The sequence below is a fragment of the Leptopilina boulardi genome, unplaced genomic scaffold (genome assembly GCF_019393585.1).
Source record: "Leptopilina boulardi isolate dan_hultmark-lab unplaced genomic scaffold, ZJU_Lbou_2.1 LbouV2_229, whole genome shotgun sequence".
NCBI classification, from domain to species: Eukaryota; Metazoa; Arthropoda; class Insecta; order Hymenoptera; family Figitidae; genus Leptopilina; species Leptopilina boulardi.
Window position 1 is genome coordinate 1,250,395 of NW_026137784.1, and position 27,998 is coordinate 1,278,392.

The 27,998-nt window shown below is 23.6% G+C and overlaps 1 protein-coding gene and 1 long non-coding RNA gene across 4 annotated transcripts; one reads left to right on the top strand and one right to left on the bottom strand.

Moving 5' to 3' along the window:
* Nucleotides 1–3,191: 3,191 nt before the first annotated feature.
* LOC127280028 (uncharacterized) lies at nucleotides 3,192–27,903 on the bottom strand. Of its 2 annotated transcripts, none has more exons than XM_051302749.1 (32): nucleotides 27,734–27,903; nucleotides 17,008–17,137; nucleotides 16,137–16,267; nucleotides 15,677–15,803; nucleotides 15,463–15,588; nucleotides 14,909–15,052; nucleotides 14,717–14,805; nucleotides 14,325–14,529; nucleotides 14,020–14,180; nucleotides 13,338–13,443; nucleotides 12,380–12,502; nucleotides 11,123–11,355; nucleotides 10,923–11,022; nucleotides 10,515–10,849; nucleotides 10,103–10,343; nucleotides 9,880–10,017; nucleotides 9,582–9,767; nucleotides 9,098–9,381; nucleotides 8,748–8,913; nucleotides 8,395–8,595; nucleotides 7,895–8,284; nucleotides 7,431–7,765; nucleotides 7,209–7,347; nucleotides 6,829–7,142; nucleotides 6,432–6,752; nucleotides 6,103–6,368; nucleotides 5,629–6,026; nucleotides 5,279–5,524; nucleotides 5,037–5,204; nucleotides 4,855–4,968; nucleotides 4,631–4,787; nucleotides 3,192–4,438 (listed from the first exon to the last, which is right to left on the bottom strand). In XM_051302749.1, the coding sequence occupies exons 2-32, from the start codon at nucleotides 17,125–17,127 to the stop codon at nucleotides 4,302–4,304; spliced, it is 6,201 nt and encodes a 2,066-aa protein (XP_051158706.1). In that variant the 5' UTR covers nucleotides 17,128–17,137; nucleotides 27,734–27,903; the 3' UTR covers nucleotides 3,192–4,301. The 2 variants fall into 2 exon arrangements, with proteins under 2 accessions (XP_051158706.1, XP_051158707.1); XM_051302750.1 differs by lacking the exon at nucleotides 27,734–27,903 and adding an exon at nucleotides 21,205–21,347.
* Nucleotides 20,556–23,563, top strand: LOC127280045 (uncharacterized). 2 transcript variants are annotated; one of them, XR_007842767.1, is made up of 5 exons: nucleotides 20,556–20,928; nucleotides 21,917–22,028; nucleotides 22,122–22,235; nucleotides 22,356–22,472; nucleotides 22,905–23,563. It is a non-coding gene; the product is annotated as an uncharacterized LOC127280045 (long non-coding RNA). The 2 variants fall into 2 exon arrangements; XR_007842768.1 differs by lacking the exon at nucleotides 20,556–20,928 and adding an exon at nucleotides 21,697–21,829.
* Nucleotides 27,904–27,998: the final 95 nt, after the last annotated feature.

Consider the following 27,998-nt stretch of genomic DNA (forward strand, 5'->3'; position numbering starts at 1 on the left):
AGAGGAACTTTGCAAAAAAAAAATTATTATTTAACTCAAATAAAACTATTTTATCAAATATTTATTATCAAATTATTATTATTATTATTATTTGAGTCAATATTAATATTTTTTTTAAATGCAGAAATTATTGTTTCGAGAAATATTTTTATTTCATTAAAAAAAAAATGTTTCTTTTTTTTAATAATATTTTTATTTAAATGTCAAATTAATATTTTTTTAGATGCAGAAATTATTTGCGGTTTGAAATGCATTTTCAGATAAAAAAAAAATAAATATTTATTTGATAATATATAGTCGTAAGTAATTATTTATTAAATAATAAATGTTTCTGTTTATAGAAAATTTATCGAAAAAAAATTTTTGTTGACTTTAGAAAATTATTAAAAATTAAATAATAATTAAAAATTATAATCAAAAAAATAATTATTTATGATAATAAAAAAATAATAAAAAACGTTATACTTATATTATATAAAAATAATAATAGATAAATTTTAAGATTATATTATTTAACATATATATATATATATATAGAATATGTTTGTTAAATAATATATTTTCGAATAATACAGTTATAGACAGATCTCGTACACAATCTTTAAAGCTTGCTATATAGTCGTTTGCAAAGAAAAACAAGAGGACGTTGACCCGAGTGAAAAAGTTGGGAAATTTTATTAACCCGTCGCATTATTAGTACCATTTACACTTTAAAAAAAAATTAAATCACAGTAATTTATTAAATTTATTTTTGTTAAAAAAAAAATTATGTGTAAAAAGTAATTCTTTTCTTTTCTGAAAACAGTTTATTATGAACTCTAAATTTTAATTATTTATCCAAAAAATAACTAATTTTGATTTGACTTTTTACTGTAGCAATTAATCTACTTAATTTTATTTTTAGAAGCCAATTAATTAATTTAGAACCATTTTTTCACGCATCAAAAATGAATTATTTACTCTATTTTTCATAAGATTTAAAAATTATTATTTTTTATATATAAATATATTTTTTTTTTATATATATTTTGTGCTATATGCACAAGAAATATATAATATTTAAAACAAGTTCGTAAACACGTTTGCGATTGAAAGCGAATGCATAACGATAGCAGCTTATAATTTATAATCCATTAATAATACATATCCTTATCATCATCAGTCATTTATTAATAACTTTTTCATCATTTATCTCCGCTAAAAATACGTATGTTTTTCTTTTTTAAACATTATAAAATTATTATTTATAATATTTTGACAAAAACTGTTTATATAATAATTCTTTTTTTTTTTTTTTTTGTTAAATATAATAAAATTACAAAGAAGTCAATTTTCTAAACAAAAAAGAAACTTCTCTTTTACGAGATGCTTCGTTTCTCGTTCCTTAATCGTGAGTGTGCACGTGCAAAGACGAAAAATTGTTTTTTTTTCTTTGCTTTTTTTTTACGGAACTCTAACCGGTTATATCTGTTATATCAGAGGTAGGGATGAGGTAAAGTGGGGCTCGAACGAAGCTGGAGAGAGAGAAAAAAAAGAAAGAGAGATGAATAATCCCTATAATAGCACAAAAATATTGCACCGCAAATAAGATAAAAAAAATATTAACAAGCATTTTGAAAAAAATTTCACTTATAATTTTTACAACTGAATAAAATATATTAATTTGCAATTAGAAGCGAAAAAAAAAAATGTTTTGCTAGAGAATATTTGCAATAATTGTTTTTTTTTTTTTTGCTACTATCGGAGTTTAAATTTTTTTTTATTAATTTTCTGTTTTTTATATTGTTAATGTAATTTTCTGATTTTTGTATAGTTGTTTAAATACGAATCTAAAATCAGTTTTCGCAAGAATACTCTAAATAGACGATCCAATATAGCCGGCAAATTCTCTCTCTCTTTTTCTTTTTTTTTCTTTGCCCCTCCACTGTTTCTCGTCCATATATTTTGCTTCTCTGTTGTAATCTCGTCTCTTTAAAAACCCTTTCTCTTCTCTTTCCTTTTTCTTTCATTTTTTATACCTTTCATCCTCTAAATTATTCTGGTCTTTATCAAAGTTATATTGTCATTTGTTATTCACTCTTTTCTTCCTATATAGTATATATATATTTATGTATATATATTTTTTATATATACCTTTTTACTTTCTCTATTTACTGTTATTTTTTTTCTCTCTACCTTCCAGGGACGTTTTGAAATCTGTTTTCTTCTTTCGCTTCTCATTGTCAGTGTGCTTGATATGATGCAAGATTAATAATAAATTAATTATTCACAACTAATAAAAAGCTGAATTTATACACGCATTTATTGTTTTCAGTGTATTAAATTAAGTTTTTTTTATAAAAAAAAACCTTACCGACTGATGGTAAAAATTTAAAAAATGAAAATATAAAAAATTACCGACGTAGGAATCTACCTTACCGACGGATGGTATTTACCGACTGATGGTAAAAACTTGAAAATGAAAATATAAAATTACGGACATAGGAATCTACCTTACCGACCGTTGGTAATTACCGACTGATGGTAAAACAGTTTTCTTGAAAAATGAAAATATAAAAAATTACCGACATAGGAATCTACCTTACCGACCGTTGGTAAAACAGATTTTTGAAAAATGAAAATATAAAAAATTACCGACGCAGGAATCTACCTTACCGACTGTTGGTAATTACCGACTGATGGTATTTTTATATTTTCATTTTTTAAAAAATCTGTTTTACCATCAGTCGGTAAGGTAGATTCCTACGTCGGTAATTTTTTATATTTTCATTTTTCAAAAATCTGTTTTACCAACGGTCGGTAATTACCAACAGTCGGCAAGGTAGATTCCTGTGTCGGTAATTTTTATATTTTCATTTTTCAAAAAATCTGTTTTGCCAACGGTCGGTAAGGTAGATTTCTATGTCGGTAATTTTTATATTTTCATTTTTCAAAAATCTGTTTTGCCAACGGTCGGTAAGGTAGATTCATATGTCAATAAATTTTTGTATTTTCATTTTTCAAGAAAACTGTTTTACCATCAGTTGGTAAGGTAGATTTCAGTCGGTAATTTTTTATATTTTTTCAAAAAATTACAATTTTTTCATTTTTGAATCATCAACATTTTAAAATAATCATATATTATTGCTATTAATAATAATATTAAGGTGAGAAATATATATTTTTCTTTAAATTAAATAAAGAACAGAAACTTGCCTAACATTCAATATAATTTTATTGTCTCAGAAGTTATCGTTATGCATCAAAAATTTACAGTGATATAAATGACATATTTAAACTATAAACTAATTCGAATTGACGACACTTTTTTTTCAACGTGATACGTATCCTTATATATAATAATTATAATATTTATAAGTGACGAAATTATATAAAAAATAAATTATTTTGTAAATAAATTTAATTGAATGCAATTTCTTATATAATCGATGAAAAAAATCTATGAAAAAAAAATTGTAAATATATATAATTATATATAGTATACATAATGTATAATAGCGCACCTAAGCAAAATTTATCGACATTTATATTATTTTAACAGTAAACGTTCGCATGCTCTACATTGGTAATTGACCATTTTTCAAATTTTAATACACACGAAAAAAGGACAACTTTTTTTTTATCACTAAAAAAAGAAATAAAGTTTCTCTAAATTATTGTTCAAAATTTTATCACAAGCGCAATCATTTTTTGTTTTTCTTTTTGGAAAAATTTTTGAAGCATTATTAAATATGCGAACAACGTAATTTTTTTCAGAGGCCTTTGGTGCGTTTTCGTACTAAAAACTATCTTTTTTTTTTGTAATTGTTTTTGATTTTACGAAATATATATTTATTTTATATATATTTATATGTAAACTTATCATAATAGAGAAATATTTGTAAACTGCTTCATTTATTCCTCGTTATCGGAGAAAAAAATTTAAATTAAAAAATAAATAATTAAGACGAGTCTTTAAATTTTTTTTTTCATTTTCTAATTGTAACAATATTGTGTTATCGGACAAAACTCGTCATTATAATAGCACTCAGATCTGATATATTTATATATTTGAATAGAAGATCTATTTCGTCGTTCATATATATATTTGTATATATATATATAGCTTTCATCATAACGCATATTCCACGTTATGTAAATTTTTTTTTTTTTTTTTTCATAAAAACAGCAGCTGCATGCTAAAATTCATAAAACGTACAATTCTCTCTTTTTGCAATGATTTTCAATTTGTATTGACTTGTGAAATCAATTCGCAACGAGAGATCAAAAAAGTTGATTACATATGTATAGGCTAAATATATTTAATTTAAAACTCCGGATATGATTCCACCAGGACCTGGAAGACCTGTAACACCCATTAAATCGTGATCTATTTCTCTTGCAGCTTGTCTTCCCTCTGATATTGCCCACACTATTAATGATTGTCCTCTTCTGCAATCTAAATTCGAAAAATGATTTTAATTTGAAAAATAAATTTTTTCTTCAATGATTACTATTAAACTATTAAAAATAATAGTTTTTATAATTATTTAATGGAACTTTCCTAAATTTTTATTTAAAGTCGCTTTTAAATTTTCTTTATAAAATTCCATTAAATAAAAATTCAGTTAATATGAAAAAACAAACTCACCTCCGGCTGCATATATACCAGGCAAACTTGTCACGTATTTTCCCGAAGGAGTTTCATAATTTCCACGTCCATCCAATTTCGCTTCAATCTCACTTGCCATATATTTTTCTGGCCCAAGGAATCCCATAGCGAGAAGAACTAAATTACATTTATATACCTAAAAATAAAAATTTAACTTATTGTCCATTTGTTTCAAAAAAAAAATCAAAAACAAAGAAAAATACCTTTTCTGAATTTGGAACTTCAGTCATTTTCCAGCGTCCATTCTCATCTTTTGTCCACTCGACTGTCACTGTTTTTATTCCGCTCACGTGGCCTTTGCCATCATCCAAAAATTCCTAATTGAAAAGAAAAAAAGATTAATTGATTTATTTGCCGAATTTTACTTTTTTTTTTTACAAATTACCTTGCTGAGAGTGCTAAATTGTCGAGGATCGCGGCCAAATTTAAGACGAACTTCCTCGTGACCATAATCAACTTTGAATACACGTGGAAATTGAGGCCAAGGATTATCATCAGCACGTTTTACTGGTGGCTCCGGTAAAATCTCAAACGTTGTAATTGTTTTTGCGCCCTTTTTAACAAAAAATAAAAAAAGTAAATTTAAAATATTAAATGAATTAAGAGAATATTTTATAATTTTCGTACCTGCCGTAAAGAAGTAGCAATGCAATCACAGCCTGTATCACCACCACCAATTATAATCACATCCTTGCCCTTTGCAATGAGTCGCATATCTAATGGAGCTTCATTTCCCATTTGTTTCTTTTGCCAATGTTCAAGGAAACTCACTGCAAAATGAATGCCCTCAAATTGTCGGCCAGGAATTGGCAAATCTCGAGGCCACGTTGCACCGGTGCAAATTAAAACCGCGTCAAATTGCTTCTTCAATTCCTAAAATTAGCACAAATACTGATTTAGATATTATTAGAGAAAAATTATTTAGAAAAATAAAATAAAAATAGAGAGAATTATTTAGAAAAAATATTTCTTTTTACCTTTGTAGAAATATCTTTTCCAACATCGACATTCGTCTTGAATGTAATTCCCTCAGTGGCAAGTAGAGTGACTCTCCTTTGAACAACTTTTTTTGATAATTTCATTGTTGGAATTCCATACTGAAGTAATCCTCCAATCCTGTCATTTCTTTCAAACACAGTAACAGTGTGTCCAACTTTATTAAGTTGATGAGCAGCTGCAAGTCCCGCGGGTCCAGAACCAACAATTGCAATTTTACGACCAGTTCTCGTTTGCGGTGGATTAGCAGTAATCCATCCTTGCTCAAATGCATGATCAATTATTGCACATTCAATATTTTTTATTGTCACTGGCGGTTCAGAGATTCCCAAAACGCATGCACCTTCGCATGGCGCTGGACATACTCTTCCTGTGAATTCTAAAATGAAAAATAAAATTTATTTCTTAAATCAATGGAAATTAAAAAAATTAAATTAAATGAAAATTAAAATTACCTGGAAAATTATTTGTCTGAAGTAATTGATTAAGAGCCTCCTTCCAATTTGATTGAAATACTAAATCATTCCATTTTGGAATAATATTTCCAAGTGGACATCCATGACTACTTTGACAAAATGGTACACCGCATTCCATACATCTTGCTGCTTGTACTTTTAATCCTTTACGAACACCTTGGAAATTATAAATTTCTTCCCAATCATTAACACGTTTCTCCGCTTGTCGATAATTCATTTTTTCACGCTCGTATTTCATAAATCCCCTTAAAAAACAAAACAATGTTAATTTTTTTTTAAACTTTCTAATAATTAAATAGTATACATACTTTATTTTATCTAGTTTGCGTTGTTCCATTTCAGAATCAGGCACTGAATCTTCGATGTCTTTCACAGTAGAATCTGAATCTGTATTTCCATTTATTATCAATTCATTTTCTTTTTGTTCCTCCATTTGTTTCAGCGCTCGTTGATAATCATACGGGAAGACTTTAACAAAACGTGTTGTGGGTTCAGGCCAAATTTGCAATAAATCCTGAGCAATTAGTGATTCTGTTTTTTCAACAAATTCCTCGAGCAATTGTTTCACATAATCAATATCCTCTGCTTGATCCAAAGGCAATAATTCCACCATTTCGGGATTACATTTGCTAAAAAGAAAATTACAAAAATATATTTTATATATTGTAAAATTTATGAAAAAAAATATCATAAAAGAAAATTTACCTTTTAAACGATCCATCGACATCCAAAACAAATGCAATTCCACCTGACATACCAGCAGCGAAATTTCTTCCCGTTAATCCTAAAATTACTGCACAACCACCAGTCATATATTCACAACCATGATCACCAACACCTTCAACAACAACAACGGCACCACTATTTCTTACACTAAATCTCTCGGCGGCTATTCCACGGAAATAAGCCTTTCCCGATGTTGCTCCATATAAACAAACATTGCCAACAATAACATTTGCCACTGAATCAAAATCTGATTCTTTCGGTGGATAAATGACAATTTCACCACCACAAAGACTCTGAAAAATTTATAAATTTAATTTTCAATTTTTCAATAGCAAGAAAAATAATTTCTATTCACTTACCTTTCCTACATAATCATTTGCATCACCTTCGAGAGTCACATGTATTCCTTTTGTCATAAAAGCGCAAAAACTCTGCCCTGCTGAGCCTTTCATTTTAATATTAATACTATTCTCAGGAAGACCTTCTTCTCCATATTTTCTATTTTAAAAAAAAAATTGATATTGAATTATTTATTAATTTACTAATATAAACTAAATTTATATAGAAAAAAAAATACTCACTTGGAAATATGATAGCTGAGAGTTGACGTAAATGCTCGGCATTCATTATTAATAATCATTTCAATATTAACACTTCGTTGTTCTCCATTAATCACTGGCATTGCCTTTTCAATAAGTACATTATCCAATCTTGATTCCAATTGAAAATCTTGTTTCACCGATCCACCTTTAATATTTGCACCCGGTCGCAATGTAAGCGCATTTTTCAATATATTTTCAAGTTTCAATGTTTTTGCTTTCTCCAATGTTATATCATCACGAACTTTAAGAAGATCCGTTCGTCCAATAAGTTCCTGGAAATTTCTTATTCCCAAACTTGCCATATGTGAACGAACCTGTAAAAAAGAAAATAAAATATTTTTTTTTTAAATTATTGAAAATAATTCACTTTAAAATAATTTATTAATTATTTGTAATAGATTAATAATTCTTTTTTGAATTAAAATTTTTTTTTTGAAATTTACCTCTTCGGCTAACATAAAGAGAAAATTAATAACATGTTCGGGCTTTCCGGCAAATTTTTTACGAAGCACTGGATCTTGCGTTGCAATTCCAACGGGACATGTATTTAAATGACATTTTCTCATCATTGTACAGCCCATTGCAATAAGAGGCGCAGTACTAAAGCCAAATTCATCGGCACCAAGTAAAGCACCAACAATAATATCAAATCCAGTTCGCATTTGTCCATCAGCTTGTACAATCATTCGTGAACGAAGATTATTCATTGTCAATACTTGATGTGTCTCGGCAATACCCAATTCCCATGGTAGTCCCGCTGATTTTATTCCAGTCCAACTACTTGCACCGGTACCACCGTCATGTCCAGAAATCACTACATGTTCAGCTTTACCCTATAGAAAAAAAAAAATTATTTTCATTTTATTTTCCACAGTAAAAATATTTGGAAATAGTAAAAAAAAAAAAAAAATAGTACTCCCTATAATAAATAAAAAATAATAACCTTAGCGACTCCAGAAGCGACAACACCAACACCAACTTCTGAAACCAATTTCACTGAAATTCTCGCATTTGGATTAGCGCACTTTAAATCGTAAATTAATTCCGCAAGATCCTCTATTGAATAAATATCGTGATGAGGAGGAGGTGAAATGAGTCCAACACCTGCAACCGAATGCCTAGTTGCTGCTATTTCTGCCGTGACCTATCAAAAAAGAAAATTAATTAATTACTTTGAAAATTTATCACTATTAAATTATCCACAGGAATAATAGCGTTTTAATATATTTTTTTTCCTATTCAATAGTCCGTAAAATTCTTAAATAATTCAACAAAATTAGCACAAAAAAAAATTACTTTATATCCTGGAAGTTCTCCCCCTTCACCGGGTTTTGCTCCCTGTGCCATTTTAATTTGAAGATCGTCAGCGCTCGCCAAATAACTTGAAGTAACACCAAATCTTCCACTAGCAACTTGCTTAATAGCAGATCGTTTATTAAATTCTTGATCTTGATTCAAATACCTAAAAAAAAATTTCCCTCGTAAATCACAAAATTTACAAAAATTCCAAATATTATTAAAAAATAATTTCTTTCGTCATACTAAAACTTTGAATCATTATCTTCATTAACTGGATCCAAATTATAATCATTTTTCATCTTTTATGCTCTTATTAATTTTTTTTTTTAATTTTTCTAATAAAATACCTGTCTGCATTTTCACCACCTTCTCCAGTATTTGATTTTCCACCAATTCGATTCATAGCTATTGCCAATGTTTGATGTGCCTCCAGGGAAATACTTCCAAAACTCATTGCACCAGTTGCAAAACGTTTTACAATTTCAGAAGCTGGTTCAACTTCAGAAATTGATATTTGATTTTTTGTTGTCACCAATTCCAATTGACCACGTAAAGTGCATGCTTGAACAGCTTGCATTGTTGTATTTCGATAATTTTCATAGGCCGAAACTTCTTTTGATTCGACAAATTCCTTAAAAATGTAAAGAAAATTTTCACAAAAAAATTGTTTAAACAATTTTTCAAATCTATATTAAATTTCTTTTTTTTTTTCATTACATGTTTTTGGAATCACTTTTCTTTTCATTAACTGGATCCAAAATTTTAATCATTTAATTTCAATAAAAAAAAAAAAAATTCTAAAAAATTTTCATAAAAATATATATTAAATACCTGTAAACTCGCGATACTCGCAGGATCATTGATGTGTTTTTCACCTCCCGATCGCCAATGGAAAATTCCAGGATTACGAATAATTACCTGATCGGTAGGAATATCCCAAAAGGTCATTTGATGTCGTTCAAATGCTTCTTCAGCCAATATTTTAAAAGTAACCCCACCAATTCGAGATTGAGTTCCCTAAATTAAAAAAAAAAATTCTTTTATATAATTTAAATCAAAAATTATACCCTAAAACATTTTGCAAATTAACTAAAGTACTAATTAGTTTAATTAAAAAAATTATTTATACCTTAAAGCATTTTTCAATGACTTCATCAGCAAGGCCAACAGCTTCGAAAATTTGTGCTCCCTTGTATGATTGAAGTGTGGAAATTCCCATTTTTGCCATTACTTTAGCAATTCCTCGTTCCATTGCCTCAGCGTAGTTCTAGAAAAAAATTTTGTTTTTAATTTATTAAAAACTGTTTTTAGTTTAAAATTAAAAATTATTAATAATATTCTTATTATTATACTTGGAATATGACATTGTCATTGAATGTATCATCAACAACTCCATCGTCTCTTAAGTCTCTTGCCATTTCAAAAACAAGATATGGACAAATACCATCGGCTCCATATCCAAGTAAAACACAAATATGATGTACTTCTCGTGCTTCTCCAGTTTCTAAAATAATTCCCACTTTCATTCGCTGTCGTTCTTCAATTAAATGATGATGAACCGCTCCCAAAATCAATAAACTACTCACTGGAACTCTATTTAATAGAAAAAAAAATTAATTAATTTCAAATCAATTTTAATTAAATTAAAAATTATTTTTAAAAAGAAATTTAAAATTAAATTAAAAGAAAATAAAAATAAATTTTATTTTTAATAAATTTTTTAGTATAAAAAGCAAAAAATTGAAAATCGGAAAATTAACTCACCTCTTGGGTCCACATTGTTTGTCAGATAATACAATAATTTGATAAGAATTCCTTGCAGCTTCATTAGCTTCACGACAAACACGATCAAGTGTTGTTTCAAGACCCGATATTCCTTCCTCAATGGGATAAGTTGCATCAATTACTTTTGTTTTCCATCCACGATGTTTATTTTTTTTAATCACTTCAAGATCATTAAGTGATAATATTGGTTGTGGAAGAAAAAGTCGATGTACATAAAGTTCATTTGGTTCAAGAATATTACTTTCGGGTCCAATTGGACAAAGTAAAGACATCACAACTTTTTCTCTAAATGGATCAATTGGAGGATTAGTCACCTGAAAAATGAAAAAAAAAATAATTTTTTTTTTCTTTTTTTCAAATAAATTCAAATTATTAAATGATTTTTACCTGCGCGAATAATTGTTTAAAATATTCATAAAGAAGTGGTTGAAATTCAGATAAACATGCGAGAGGCCCATCATTTCCCATTGAACCAAGAGCTTCTTTTCTGAAAGGAAATTATTTTTTCGGATCATTTCAATTAAAAATATTTAAAAAATTTATTTTTTTTAATTAAAATAATAATCTTTTAAAATTATTAAACCTACTTGGTTTGAATCATTGGAAGTAAAAGCATATTGATAGTTTCCAAAGTATATCCAAATAGAGCGAGTCTTTTATCACCTCCCCAAACACGATTGACGGCCGATATTTTCATTTCCAATTGTTTAACTCCACGTTCAATATCTCCAGTAATTTCATTATTTTTATTTCCATTCTGATGATCATCTAATGTTCCACCATTTGCAATGTACGCTTGTCGAAGATCCTCCATTGTTATCTGTATTGAAAAAAATTTGTTTTTTAAAAATACAAATAATTTTTGAAATAAAAAAAAAAAACCGAAATATTTTACAATAGTGAAAAATATAAATATTAAGTAGTTATAAATAGAAAAAAGTTGTAAAAAAACAATTTTTTTAAAAGAATTTTTTTTTTTTAACGGAGAAATAACAAAAGATTCACCAAGTACCTTTTTTTTGAAAGTTAAAATTAAATAAAAAGAACCCCATGCTTCTACATAAAAAAAAAAGAGTAATAATGAAATGAATTTTATCAATAGTGATATAATTAAAATAATTTTTTCTCTAAAAATAATAATGAAATTAATAATTTTAGATAAAAAAAAAATAATTTTAGAAAAGAAAAGAGATACATAAACCTTTTGAATGGACGAAAGACATACTAAATATTTAAATAAATTTTTCTACAGTGCGATGAGATTTATTCTACGGTGAGAAAAAATGAATCTAAAATTAGTTTTCCAAAACAATATACCAAATTTAAAAAATCAAATTTCAAAGATTTCGAATACATCTAAAAAACATACACCTAAAAAATATTAACTAATTCAGACAAAAAAAGGAAGGAAAAAAAAAACACAAAAAACACACGTAAATTTTTCTGATCTGTTACAACTCACCATCTTCAATTAACACCAATGTAGTCAGCACACGGGGGTAATTGGAAAAAATTATTTTCAATTAACAAAATTGTCCTATTTCTTTTTTTTTTTCAAAACATATTCTTTTTCAAAAATAGTTTTTTCTTTTTTATGTAAACGTTTAATTAAACGCTATTTCTCAGTGTTTTTCGCTAGAATTTTGTTTTCTGAATTTTTTAATACAATTAAAAAAAAAAAAAAGTAGATTAGAAACAGTGAGTAAAAATATATTTTTTTTTTTAATATGGATGGATGGATGGAAAAATTTGTCAAGTTATTATATGTAACATTTTAAATTTGAGCAACAAAAAAAAAAAAAAAAGAATAATTTTTTTTTGAAATTTGAAATAATTAAATATACCTGCTCCTTAAGCCATTGGGAATGTGGTCGGCTCCTAGCGATTTTCAACTTGAGTTCCACATCTTGAATGATTTGTTTTTCCTCAGTGTCAACAAGTAACATTCTTCCGGGCTTCAAGCGACTCTGTAAATAAAATGAGGTTGGAATGATCGTCATTGAACAGAAGTTTCCATTTGATTCGACAATAATACGACAGCACTGGATGACGATCCTACACTCCACTATTATACAAACCTAGTCCCTAAATGATATATTAAATTATACATCACAAATATATGACATGATAATTCAAAAAAAGAAATAAAATACAATAATTATGATTCACTATTGCGCTGATTCTAGAATAATAATAATGCAAAAAAATTAATTGATGGATTCAGGTTGGGGGGGGGGATGACATTCTGTTATTACCAAACATCTGCTCTCATCATCTTTTTCTTTCAAAATTTTCGAACCTTTCTGTTTCAATGTAAAAACAGAATATCAAACTGATTTTTTTCCTCTCACAAATATAAATTACACATAATTGAGAGAGAAAAAAAAAATCTATTTTTAGAATTTTAAAATTGATGAGAAAAAAAAAAGGAGAATAAATAAATGTCGAATTTGGTGGTAACAATCAGCCACATTTCACGCATTCTGGAAGTTTCTTCTTTCCAATCTGCCAGCTTCGGATCGTTGACCAACCAAGATTCGTTTGCCTTTAAGAAAAAAAAAAAAAAAGAAAAAAAAATGTTTTCCTAAAGCTGAAATCCTCTATATCAAGCAATATAGAGATTTTTAATGATTTCAAAAAGAAAAGCTCTTGCAGAATATTAATTAAATTGAGAAAAAAAAACCCCTTTGGAAAAGCGCGAACAGCTGGGATGATAAATTTTTTTTTTCCAAAAAAAATGAAGGACATCAGTGTTGCTGTTTTGTTTTTTTTGTTTTTTTTTTTTTTAACTTCCGTGTTTACCTTCAGGATAACATTGCTGGGCGGAGTGTCATAGACGCCCACTTCAGACGCCATCACCATCACATTATCCTTAGTGACGTAGAAACGCGATGGACGAAGACCATTTCTGTTAAACAAAAATTCAAAAAAGTCTTTTGTATTACCACCTTTGAATCTCTCATTAATCTGGCTGAATTATTGTTGTTTCGTTCGTTCGTTTGCCTTCCTGTTGGCATTCTTATTATTATTATTAATTTTATAATAATTATTATTATCCTTAACATCAATATAATTATAATAATCATCATTAACATCAATATCACCATCATAATTATCTATATTACAATTAAAAACTTCACTTTTTTTTTTTATTAGTAGGATTTTTTGTTGTATTTGTAATGAAACAATTAATTAATAGAATTAAAATTGTTTTGCGATATCGATTAAGGTAAAATTAACTTAGAAATAAAAAAAAAAATTATTTGTATCCCGATATCTAAAAAGAATTCCTCATTGCTTTTAAAATTTACAAAATAAATTTTTACTGATGATTTTTTTTTGAAAATTCATTTTTTTCTTTGAATGAATTGTCTGGCATTTTCTTCATTTTAGTATTCGAAAACACCAAACGAACAAATTTCAGATTTATGAAAGTGAAGCATTGATTTTTTTTTTTTTTGTAATTAAAAATAATATTCTCTACCTGTCCAAAATAGCGCCAATGTAACGGCCATCGGTAAATGTGAGCAAAGCAGGACCATCCCAAGGTTCCATTGCACATGATGCCCAATGATAGAAGTCTTTTTTCTCCGTTGCCATTGTTTTATCATTCTGCCATGCTTCCGGTACCATAGTCATCACAGCCTAAATATATTTTATTTAAAATTTAATTTAGATAATTTACTACATACCCCCAGTAATTATTAAAAAAAAAATTATAAAAAACATTTTTTTTTTTTTGATAAAATTTTTTTGTTATAATGTTCTGTTTTAAATAATTTTACGTACTTCAGGTAGAGAACGATTTCCTGCCATGCATAAAAATTCCAGTACACAATCGGCTGAACCAGAATCAGAAAGATTAGGCTCAACAACAGGATATAATTCTTTTAATTGACTACCAAATATTTCACTTCGCATTACTCCTTCTCGGGCTTTCATAAAATTAACATTTCCACGGAGAGTGTTTATTTCTCCATTGTGGGCGAGTAATCTATGCAAAAAAAGTAAATAATTAAACATTAAAAAATTAAAATCAATATTAGTTTATTAAAAATATTCAAATATTAAATTATTTTTAATGAATAAAATAATTGGTATCTTCAATTATTTAATTATCTCGAAAATATATTAAATTTAGTAATAAATAATATTCAAAAATATATAAGAAGTTTATTCACCGAAGTGGATGAGCTCTTTCCCAGCTTGGAAAAGTATTTGTTGAAAACCTTGTGTGTACCAACGCCAAATAAGTCTCGAATCTTGGAGACTATTGAAAAAAAAAAATTAAATTTGTGTCACACTTTATTATTTGATTTTTGTAAATTAAAATTAATAATTTAATTAATTTTCATTATAAAACAAATATATACCTTCAAATCTGGAAAATATTCCCATAATTGATCGGCTGTTAGTTGACCTTTATAGACAACAGTTCTCAAAGACAGCGAGCAAATGTAATACCTTAAGCCCGGCTGTCTAATAAGATGTGTCGATTTTTTTCGTAATACAAATATCTAAAAAAAAACAAGTTTAAAATTTATTCAACTTTTGCATTAAATAAATTCAGATTGAAATAAATTTAAAATAAGCGTTAAGAAAAATATTAATTAAATTATAATTATTGAAAATAAATTTTAATGAAATTAAAAATTAAATACTTTTCAAATACTTTTTTTTTTAAATTAAAAATTAATCACAATAATACAAACTATCACAACTAGCTTTTGTAAAATATATCTAAATCTTTAAATTATCAACTTGGCAGTCACATTAAGTAAATTTCTGGCATCACAAATTTAAGTAGTTAATGAGCCAAATTCAAAGTAAAATAAATCTTTTTCAAATACAAGATTAAAAAATCTTTCTCTCTCTCTCTCTCTCTCTTTTTTATAATAAAAAATAAATTTTTTTTTTTGAATCTTACCTTACGATTCAATGTTTCAATGTCATGATCACTTGTTACAAATACTTGTCGCATATAAGGTTCACATTTTCGTGCAACTTGACCGATGCAAGAATTATTTGTCGGCACATCTCGCCAACAAATTACCTTTTTAAAAAAAAGGGAAATTATTTATTTTTTACAAAAAATTTTTTTTTTTTTTTTTAAATAGGTGAAAAAAATTTTTTTTCCTTACTCTTAAATTACATTCCTTAGCCAATTTTTCGAATGAAGCTTCAGTTTCCTGATGAGTATTTTTATCGAGAAACAGTATGCCCGTTGCATAACTTCCAAATTCCGGTAAATTTATACCTTGCTTCTCTCTAAAAGAGAATTAAATTTATTAGCACATTTACTATAATAATAATAATGAAAAGAAGGACAATTTTTTTTAAAGATGCGACAATTTTAGATTAATAATAATAATAATAATAATAATAATAATAATAATAATAATAATAATACATTAAATTATTAATTATTAAATTAATTAAATTCAATAAATTGAAAATAAAAAATAAATTAATAATACAATTTTAAACTTGATAAAAATATTAAAAAATAAATAAATATTACTATTTCTCTTTATATCTGAAGTAATAATTTCAAAAATAGGAAAAAAAAGAAATAAATCTAACAATAGACATTTATCTTACCGAAGTTCATCCGCGTAGAATTGGTGTGGAATAGCGCATAAAACACCTGCCCCATCTCCAGTATCATTGTCACATGCACATGCACCTCGATGGTTCATACGTTCTGACAATTTCATCGCATCATGAACAATCTAAAAAAAAATTATTGTTTTTATATTGACAAATAATATTTAACAATAAATTATTTAAATAAATAATTAAATTAAACATTAATAATGAAAGGGAATTATTATTATAAATTTTCGGAAATTATTGATTTTGTCAATAATAATAATAATAATAATAATAATAATCAAGAGAAAAATGGATACAAGAATTTGTTATTGCATAAAGTAAATACTTGTAATAAATTATAATTTAATAACATGTAAACTAAGCCAAAGAATTTTCGATGCTCAGCAAATTTTATAACGAAACTTTCTTGAATATTTTCTTTTTTTTCAATAATTAATTATAATTTTATAATTAAAATTCTAAAAATTAAATTTCTTTTTATTTGTAAAGTAATAAATAAAAATAATTTATTAATTAAAAATATAAAATAATTTAAAAAATTTGAAAAAACTTTTTAATTAGTCTATAAAATGAAAATTCCAGAAAAAATTGTTCAATTTTTTTTTTCTTAATTGCTGACATATTTAAATTTTGAAAAGGAAAAAAATTTTTCACCTTGCTAATTGCGAAAAAATGTTACTATTCTCAATAATATAATTAAACTTTGATAGTTTAGTATGTAATCATCAGTGTGTCATTAAAAAAAAAAAAAAATAGAACTATTTAAGGTATAAAATTCAAGGAACAGATTTTCATGTTAGACTCTAATTTGCATTAGAAAGGGTTTTTATTTTTTTAAAAATATATTTCTATTTACCTTGTGCGAACGTTTTCCATCAATTGCAACGATAAAACCAACTCCACATGCTTCTTTTTCAAGGGATGGATCATAGAGACCCTGCTTCTGTGGAAGGTTCCACGGCTCATTGGAGTTCATATTCGTAAATCTAAAACAAAATAAATTTATTATTATTATTTTTCTTTTTAAATATTAAATAATTAACTAAAAATTATTAATTATTTAATTTGAAAATTTTCATTAATATTCTAAGAAATACTGGCGTGTTTCTTTCGTTGGAACAAAACTTTTGCAAAATAATAAATTGCCAAAACCAATTTCATAAGACAAATTTGTCTCAACTATTGTATAAATAATGTCAAGGTCAATAAAAACTATTATATAGTTTAATAATGTATATAGTAATTAATTCAATAATTATAAGTTAAATAAATGAAAAAAATAATTTTTTTTCTCTATTTAGTTTTTGAAAAATTAAATATACACTATTTTTTTCCAAAGTTTTACAATCGTTCAGTAATTAAACTTTTCATTTAGTTATTGTCTTTGCAAAACTATTAATAAAAATCTCCGTTAGATATAATTGTTAAAACAATTAAAAATTATACAGAAATTTTGTTTTATTGTTTAATGAAATAACAATGCATTATGTAACATTTTCTGCCTATTACAAAGTCAATATTTGAAAAATGTATTAAAAAAAGAAAAAAAAAACTAAAATAAAAGTAGAATAAATTTTTATTACTTTTATTTTGCTGTTTTTTATATTTTTTCGAATTAAATATTTAATAATAATTTTTTTTTATAATATAATAAAAGAATGAATATTATTTTAAATAAAAATAAATAATTATAATAAATATTATTTTTATAATGATAATTAAAGGCAAAAAAGATAATTCTATAAATTCCCCCAAAAAAAAACGAAAATATGAAATGGGGGAAAAACCGAGAATTTTGTAAAAGAGAAATTTTGGAAAGGGAATTTCCAAAAAATTAATTGCGCTACAAAATTTCCAGAAAATTAAGGAAATTTATTTTCGTTCTAACAGTTATTGAAAAATAATTACTTTGGATATTAAAAAAATTAATTTTTTAAAATTAGAAATTTTATGCGCGGTAAAATTTAATAATAAAGAAAAAATTTTTTGTGATTAAACGAAAATTGTTTTTTTTTTCAAATAAATTTTGCCCAAATTTTCCTAAAATTATAAAAATGTGTAAAATTAAAATTGTTATTTTTTAAAATTATTTTTTTAAAAATTTTGTTATATAATTAAATGTTTGTACGTTGTTTTGAGGAGTATAGACTTATCACTAGAAATTCTTCAAATTATATCTTTAGTGTTTAGTCTTCTTATTATCGCAAAAAACAGTTTGCTTATATATTTTTTTTGCATAAGCGTCACATATATATAATAATTGTATACATAATGTGTGTGTATGTGCAAAAGTAGAAATCAAGGTGTGTTTTTACCAACTTTAGTCATATTGTAATTTGAACTTTACTATAAATATATATTGATTCATAATATAATAATTACGCATTGTTTATATCATTTTCTAATCACAAAAAATTTTACAAAATTAATTAATTAATAAATTATATTTATAAAGCAATTTCAAAAATATTTCTAAAAAAAAAATGATTATATAAAAAAAAAATATTAAAATTTATTGACAATAGAAAAAAAAAATTGCTTCAAAAAATGCAAAAAAAAAAAAAGAGTACTAACATCTGCCCGAGGAACCAAATATTATTCGTGGGCGTGAAATTTATTGATCCTTCACCGTTACTCGAGGCTGTATTGTATAATAATTTTCTATTAAGTTCAAAATTCGGTAATTTGTTTATTGTAAAAAAAATGGATGAAAAAATTTATATTATTTATTTATATTTTTAATTATTTTAAAATAATTAAATAACAACAATTAAATTAGTTCAACAATTAACTAAGAATTAAATAAAATATTATTGAATTATTGTTAATTATTAAAAAGTAAATTAAAAAATAAAAAATTCGGTTAGTCTACTTTTGAAAAATATAATTTTTGTTTCCTTTGAAATTATAATTTTTTTTTTTATATAAATATTTTATAAATAATAATAATAAATAAATATTTATTTTAAAAATATTTTTTTTCATTTCAGAAATGACGAGAAAAGGAATAAGGAATATTATTATTTCAAAATATTCATTTTGGGAGTATGCAACAAATTTTCACAAAATTTTCATTCATCAAAGTAAATATATATGAAAATAAAATAATCCAATTTAAGAAAAAATTCGTCCTAATTCATCTCAGGAATTATATTATGAAGAAACAAGGAAATTCAAAAGGATTTATAAATATTTATCAAACTAAAACTAATATAATCAAACTAATATAAAAGGTATTTAATTATTTTTTCAATAATTTTTAATCTAAGTCTTCTTATCTTTTTTTTTATATACAAAATTTGTTCCAAAATTTAGTGAGATGAAATTCGTCCTTTTTATATGAGCATGTCAAAGGTTACAAACTACGTCACAGTTATATATATATATATATATATATATATATATATATATATATATATATATATATATTAAAGTTTAATAGAAATCTACTTTATCCAAATATTTATTTTGCAAAAAAAAAAAAAAATTTTTAATATTCTTATAAATAAAATTAATAATGGATTTTTTTTCAGATCTGCACGCTTTTATATTATAATATATACGATCTTAAAAGGTTTCATGGAAAATTTTTTTATTTCATTTAACAATAAGTAGACGTGAGTGACGTGTGCTCCAAAAGATTTACTATTCTAATGGCCAATATGACCTCAAGAGAATAGTTACAAGATATATCGTAACTTTAACATATATACTGTAACGAGGTTGCAACTTTTTTTTTTTTTTTAAATATACCTTAAAGAATATATATTCAATATAAAGAAGTGTGAAAATAACAAATTACCAGGAAACTTTTTATATATATTAAAAGACAAATCAATTTTATTTCTTATTAAAAAATATGAAAAAAAAATTTAATTAAAAAATTTAATTAAATTTTTTTTTTCAATTTCAGAGTAAATATATCTTGGTTTCTATTTAAGAATAAAATCGTTAGCTTTTTTATTTTGAGAATTTTTGGTGAAAAAATATAGATTTTTTTTTATTTTACAACGGAAGTGTATATAAATATATTATTTATTTATTCAACTATAAGGGCTATATTTATTTTTTGTTTCTTTGATAATAAATGGGACAAATAATATTACAATAAAAAAAAAATAGAAAATAAAAATAAACTAAATAAAAATAAAAAATAATACTTAAAATTATAAGAAAATATTTTTAAATTTTATTTATAAATAAAAAGGAAAGATAAATTTTTAATTTAGAGTAACTTTTTTTTTAGTGGAATTTTAATTTTAATTTTTTAATTAATAAAATTTTTAATTCTATGCATTTATATTATTAATAAATGATACAATAATAAAATATAAATCAAGAACTAAAAAAACAGATATTTTTCATTTTCTAAATATATTAAAATGTAAATTATTAAAACCCCAATTTAAATTTAAAAATATTTTGATATAATTTAAATAATCGAAATTAAGATAATTTTTTCAGTTTGTAAAAAAAATAAAAAAAAAGGCCGCGGATAAAAAATATTTATTAATAAATTGGAGTAAAATATATTTATTAACAAAAATTATTCTTTGTTTATAGGTGAAAGAAAAAAAAAAAGAGGAAAATACGAGAATACACCATCTTTAAGGTGTGTATCCGAAACAACCCCGTTATCTGAATGCTCTGAATGTGAATGAATCGTATGTACAAGTTATCGATTGACGTCGGGTGCAGTAACTACAAAGTACACAAGTATTAAATATTGCAAACCTTGGATGCTACAAGAGAATTTTTTTTTTCTATAACACGTGACGTTAGTATATCTATTTCCAAATTAATTAATCTATTTTAAAAATCTCTATTAATCGTCTAATTAATTAATCTAGTAATCGTATAATAATTATAATAATCACAATAATCATAAATAGTATAAAAATTTAAAAAAAAATAAATAAAGATCAATTACAATAATTGTCATCATAATTATAAAATATTATTGAAACAAAAATGTAAAATTTTTTTCAAACCAAAATTTTTCATAATTAAGAAAAACGTTAAAAAAAATTTTTTTTTTAATGATAAAGCTTACCTAAAAAAAAGCCGAAGTTTCTTTCTTTTTTTTTTCACCGAAAAATCACTAACTTGTGTTTAACACTCACAAATTTTCGAATTAAAAATTAAAATTAACACAAAAATTTCACTAAGTCTAAAAAATTATTCCTTTTTTTGTTGGATATCAAAAATTTGTCTTGTAATTAAAAAGGAGGGGGGGATTTTTTTTTTTTTTTGGGAGGAATGAACAAGTAACTTTTTCTTTCTTCTTTTTTTTTTTGTAATACTATATATACTTCCGACAAAAAAATTGATTATGAAAGTGTTTTATGTTTAATTAAATTGCGAGACACACAGTGTGCGGGATGGAGGTTTAAACTCTCTGAGGTTTGCCTGTCAGCAATATTCAAAAGGCTTATCTCCAATCCAAGTCTCTCCCTTCTTTCTTTTTCTTTTTTATGAAACATTCTAGTGCGCACATGCGCACCATAAGTTTGACATTATATAGAGGAAGAAACTGGAGTCCAACTATAAAGGTCCAATCCCGATAAAATCGCGCATATTGTATATGATTTTCAAAAAAAAAAAAAAAAAAAAGAAAAATTGTCAAATTTTCTATTTTTTTTTTAATTATGATTTAAAAGCTTTGGAGCTATTAAAAGGTACCAAAAAAAGATCGGGACAATCCAATTTTTGTATTTCAATTAATTATTATTATTAATATTATTATATTAATTAAACTATTTCAGAATCCGCTGAAATTAATAACTGGATTATTAATAATTATTATCACTAATAGTAAAAATAATATTATATTTCTTTAATAGATTGGAAAAAAAATTAATTTGGAGCAATTAAAAGGTACCAAAAAAAGATCGGGACAATTAAATTTTTGTATTTCAATTAATTATTATTATTATTATTAATATTATTATATTAATTAAACTATTTCAGAATCCGCTGAAATTAATAACTGGATTATTAATAATTATTATCACTAATAGTGAAAATAATATTATATTTCTTTAATAGATTGGAAAAAAAAAATTAATTTGGAGCAATTAAAAGGTACCAAAAAAAGATCGGGACAATTCGATTTTTGTATTTCAATTAATTATTGTTATTATTATTATTATTATTATTATTATTATTATTAATATTATTATTATATTAATTAAAATGTTTCAGAAGCCGCGGAAATTAATAACTGGATTATTGATAATTATTATCACTAATAGTGAAAATAATATATTATATTTCTTTAAATAGATTGGAAAAAAAAATTAATTTGAAGGCAATTCAAAGGTATCAAAAATTCGATTTTTTAATATTAATTAATTATTTATTATATTATTATTTTTATTTTAAGGCTTGATGAGATAAAATAAAATTTTTTCAATTAATTTTTAAGAGTTTTTTTTTCCATATATAGAAACAATTACATAAACTATGGTAACGATTACCTTAGCAACAGTTATAGGATGATAACCGTTACCATAGCAACAATTGTGTCTTGTCAAGAAAGAATTTATAATTTTTATAATGTAAAGAAAAAATATTCTTTTATATCAGACAAAATGAAACAGATTTTATTTTAAAATAGATAAATTTTTTTCATTTATAATAATAAAAAATTAAAAATAATATAATAATAATAATAAAAAAATAAAAATAATATAATAATAATCAAAATAATAATATTAAAATTTAAAATTAATAATTATTTATTTTTTTCAGATTTACAAAACCCGAGAAAATTGTGGAACGAATTTATTTAAAGAAAATAAATATTTAGCTTTGGGAAAAATAAAAAAATTATTTTTTTTTCTCTTAAGTAGATAAAATTGTCACGGCAAGACAGAATTCTGTTTAAGTAGAAAAAGTACAGCATTATTGAGACAGTTAGTCTACACAAAAAAATTTTTTTCTTTTGTTTGTTTTTTTTTGAATAATTTAAATAGTAAAAAAATAGTCAATTTTATAAGACAATTATGATAAAATTATAATTATTTTTCCTCTTTATTTTGAGAGGTATTTAAATTGATTGTATAATAATGAGGGATAGGAAGTTACACCGGTCTGCGGTATGCCGCTATATATAGAGGTCATATCTTTTTCGTTTTCTGCGCATTTAAACAAAAAAGATATGTTACGTCTCTATATATATATATTTGCATATATACAGCGTATACATCGATGACCAGTATATATTATATATTTGTCCCTTTATAAGTCAATAATATTTCTATATATTTACGAAAGTTTTCCTTTATTAATCGTGTCAATAATGACATAAAAAAAAAAATCCCCCCAACGAATAAACGATATTCTATAAAAATTTAAGAACATCAAGCACATTTTAATTTTAAATTTAGAATAATTTAATTAAATAAATAATTTGCAATAAATAAATAATAAAATTATTAATAATAAATATAATAACATTCATATTATAATTATTAATTAATTATAATTTTTTATTTTGTTTTAAATAGAAAAAAATTTATTTAAAAAAAAAATTTATTTGTAACAAATATTCATTTCTGAATCCAATTTTTGATTAAAATTTGATAATTGGGATTTACAAAAAAAAATTATTTTTATACATATATGATTATCAAAAAAAAAAAAAAAAAAAAACTATATAAAAGGAAAATGAGTTCGGAAATGATGCGTTTATAGATATGAGACTATATTTTATTTCTCATTCACTTTGTTAAAGAGATAAGGGGGATTTATAAAAAAGATACCTGCTGTACTTCCTTTCTAAAATATTCCACTCTCTTAACTTATTTCTGATAAAAAAAATAACTCATAATTTTTCAATTTTAATCTCATTAATTTCTTATTTAGATTCATAAATTTTTAATTTATAATAGGACAAAAAAAAAGGAATTTAAATTTTATATTCTCATTTTTTCTAAATTAAAAAGAAAATATATTTATCTCAGAGACAAATTAATATTTATTACAAACAAAATTTTATTCACTTTAAATAAAATTTTTAAAAATTTTTTTCTTTAAAAAATAAAATAAAAAGTTATTTGACTCTGAGAGTTAATATTTTTTTATTTAATTCAAATAAATTTTATTGGTCTGAAATAAATGGAAATAAAAAATTTTTTTCTCAGTATAAGAGAAAAAATTATTCCACATTTTTCAGACTGTATAGATAATGCAATAAAATTTATAGAATACATTAGAACATACATATAAATGAGACTTTATATTTCATGTCAATTGCCCATAATAAAATGGTTGAAAAAAAAAATTCATTAAAAACATGCTATTTTCTGTTAACTTATTATTGATTATTTTCTATTGTACATAAAGGTCATATGAGAAATATAGACTAAATTTATTGGAGTTAAGCCAAAAAAAAGGGTCCTAAAGATTTTTTTCTCATTTTTTTCACGAGGGGGAAAAACGTTTCGTCTTTTATAATCGTTTAAATAATTAATTATTATCAGTTTCACACTATATTATATCAGTTATTTCAAACTTGTTCTAATAATGTCTGCATTCCAAATTGATAATATCATATAATGTAAATTAAAATAAATAATTAATAATTATAAAATTTGTATTTTTAATACAAAAAAAAAAAAAATTATTTGATTTGATAATATAGTCAAGCAACCGGATTATTTAAATCAAATAAATTTTTAATTTAAAACTTATTTTACATTTTTTTTTTAAAGAAATAAATTATAAAAATTTTGTTTAATTATAATTTTTTTTAATTTTATTTTTTTTTAATTAAACATTAAACATTAGTCATTAATATTTATCACAAAATAAAGTGTAACAATGGAATTTGTCATTTTTAAAAGAATATAAAATGAAAGATAAAAAATATATCAATTGTCAAAGTCAAGGTTAAGGTATCGAAGACAAAATAAAAACATTTATAAAATTAATTATTTAAATCAATAAGAAAAAAATTAAATTAATTCAAAAAAAAAATTCGCAACAATATTTGCTAAATGAAAACTTGTATTCGTGAAAACAAACAGAAAATTAGGTTACAAAAAAATGTGTTTCATTTCTTTAATTTAAAAAAAAAATTTAGTTTTTTAATTTTAATCCAAAAAAAACAACGTAACTTCAAATTACGTTTTTATAATTAATTTTTTTAATTAGATAACAGAATTTTAGGGATTTAATTTCTTACTAATTTATTGTTATATAAAATTATGTTTGGATTATTTATAAAAAAAAAATTTAATTTTATCTTCTATAATTAAGCAATTAAATAAAATAATCAAAAAAATTTCATTAATTTAATTAATTAAAGTAAATTGATGTGTTTCGAATTTTCTTATTGTTTGTTAAAAATAATATATGAAGAAGAAAAAAAATTAGATCATTATTGAAAACATTTCCTGTATTATTATCATCATTAACAAAAATAACAGGAAATACATATAAAATAGAAAAAAAAATTTTTTTTATAAAAACCACACTAATACAAAATTGCACAATTTAAATAATTATTTTTAACTATTTATTATAAGTTATTTTACTATTAATTGTTTTTAATAGAAAAAAAATTGATTTTCTATAAATAATCCAGAAATTTATCACATAAAAAAAAATAAATTATAAAAAAATTACTTAAATATTTATTTAAAAAATTAAATATTAAATATTTATTTTTATTGTTAATTTATGTATTTTATTATTATTTAATTTAATATCATATTTATTTTTGATTTAAAAATAACTTATTTCCTCTATATATGTGTGTAATTGAAAAAGATTATACAGCGAATAAAAAAAAAAAAAAAATGTTTAATATATAATAAATTGGTATATCGTTTAATGTGGAATATTTACACAACTCTCATCACGACGTGAAAAAAGATTGTAACTCGATCTTATCAGTCTGGAAAGAAATACATTTAATATTTATAGAGCTCAAGCGATAATATTCAATTATTAAAGAAAAATGACGTTCAAAAGCCACAGGGGGTATTAAAAGAGTTTCGCAAAATCAACTAATTGAAAATGTTGTAATTACTGACAATTAACTGCGTATTATAAATATAGATATACATATGTGTAGCACGTGTTGTCATTCATCTTTTTATCAATAAAAAAACAAACATTTTTTCTTAATTTTTCTCCTCATTTTTTCAAAAATAGTTTTTAAAATTCTTAAACTAAATTTTTTAATTATTTAATTATTTACATACATTTAATTTATGTATGTAAATAATTATATACTTTCTATTTATTATAATTATATTATATTAAAATAATAATAATAATAATAATTTTTAAAATAATTTTTTATCGCGCGTATTTTTATTTGTAATTTGTACAACCATGAGCGTTGCCTTATAACTATATATAGAAATGCAAAACTGGTTCGACTTTTGCTAGAATCCACACGTATGCTAAATTTATCTCTACTAGGGAAAAATGAATTTTCACTTTTATTACTGTCTGACAATTAAGATTTTCAAATCTAAATTTTCATTAAAGGTTAATTTCAAAAAAAAAAAAATTTGTTATAATTCTTCTAATTCTATAATATTTTTTATATTAACATTTTTCATCAATTATTTTTTATTGTTATTTAAGGTTTTATTTTTTTTTATTTTAATAAATTCATGTCCTATTTAAAATTAAATTTTTTTTTTTAGAAAAACAAATTAAGGTATAGATAACACAATTTTATTGTTATGTATATATGTACTTTTGGCTCAGCACCATAAAATATTCACGTGTACAACGCGTGATCGTTACTATGAATATTTAATTATAATAGAAAATTTTTTAAATATTAAATTAAATTTTTTAATAAAATATTATCAGTTTAATTATGTTAATTTTATTTATTTATAGTTTTATTTATTATTTATAGATATTTATTCTTGTTTATTATTTTTAGAATATTTATTATAAATTTTTTTTCTATTATTTTTCAATGAATATTAAATTTAAAAACCTATTTTAATACATAATTGTTTAAAAAGTTGTAAGTAATCGGAATTCAAAACAAATTATTTGGAATTATAATTATAGCTCACTGAATTTTGGAATTAAAAATAAAAAATAATAATGTAATAACTCGCCCTTCCACTGTCGAATTAATCCAACAATATATAATATTAATAATACATATCTAAAAAAGTATATAATAATCATATAATGCCTTGACCTCCTGGTCTCGTAAGATTATTTCGATCCACCACTACTTTCCCAATTATATTTTTCAACTTTGATAATTCAATCAATCCCAAAATTTAAAAAAAAATCGAATTTAGATGCAAATCAATAATTTAGAAATTTATGAATTTACAGGATGTTTTAATATTTTTGATAAGTGAAAATTCAGATTTTCCATTACTTATAAGGTCACTAGGCAACCATTATTGGCTTTCCATTGTGAATAAGAACACTTTTTTCCACAATAATTAAGTCGTAATTAAAAAAAAATATTAGTTTATGTTTAAACAATAACTTAGTCTAACAAAATTGCGAAATATTTTACCGCGGAATAGCAAATTATTACAGGGTATATGAAAAAAAAATATTATTTTGAATGGACACGTTACCTTTAAATGAAGTACAATTTGCCTGATTCTTTTTTGGTAATACTGTAGATATTTGTTAGTATTTACTAATCAATACTAACAACTAATTATAATTAACAATTAAAATGCACTCAAATGCACACAGAAAAGCAAAAAAATTTATTTTTTTTTTGCAAATTGCCGACTGATCGTTACTGTTAACACTGACCACATGCTATGAAAATTCACTTGTTCCAAACATTCCCAAATATTTAAACACTTCCGGCGCTGTTTCTCTGTTTAAATA

Coding starts and splice junctions, on each gene's coding strand:
- LOC127280028 (XM_051302749.1), bottom strand. CDS start 17,127: ATGAACTCCAATGAGCCGTGGAACCTTCCACAGAAGCAGGGTCTCTAT. Junction 14,530..14,716: donor GAAAGAGCTCATCCACTTCG/GTGAATAAACTT, acceptor TTTTTTGCATAG/ATTACTCGCCCACAATGGAG. Junction 7,143..7,208: donor CAAATGATTATGTAGGAAAG/GTAAGTGAATAG, acceptor TAAATTTTTCAG/AGTCTTTGTGGTGGTGAAAT.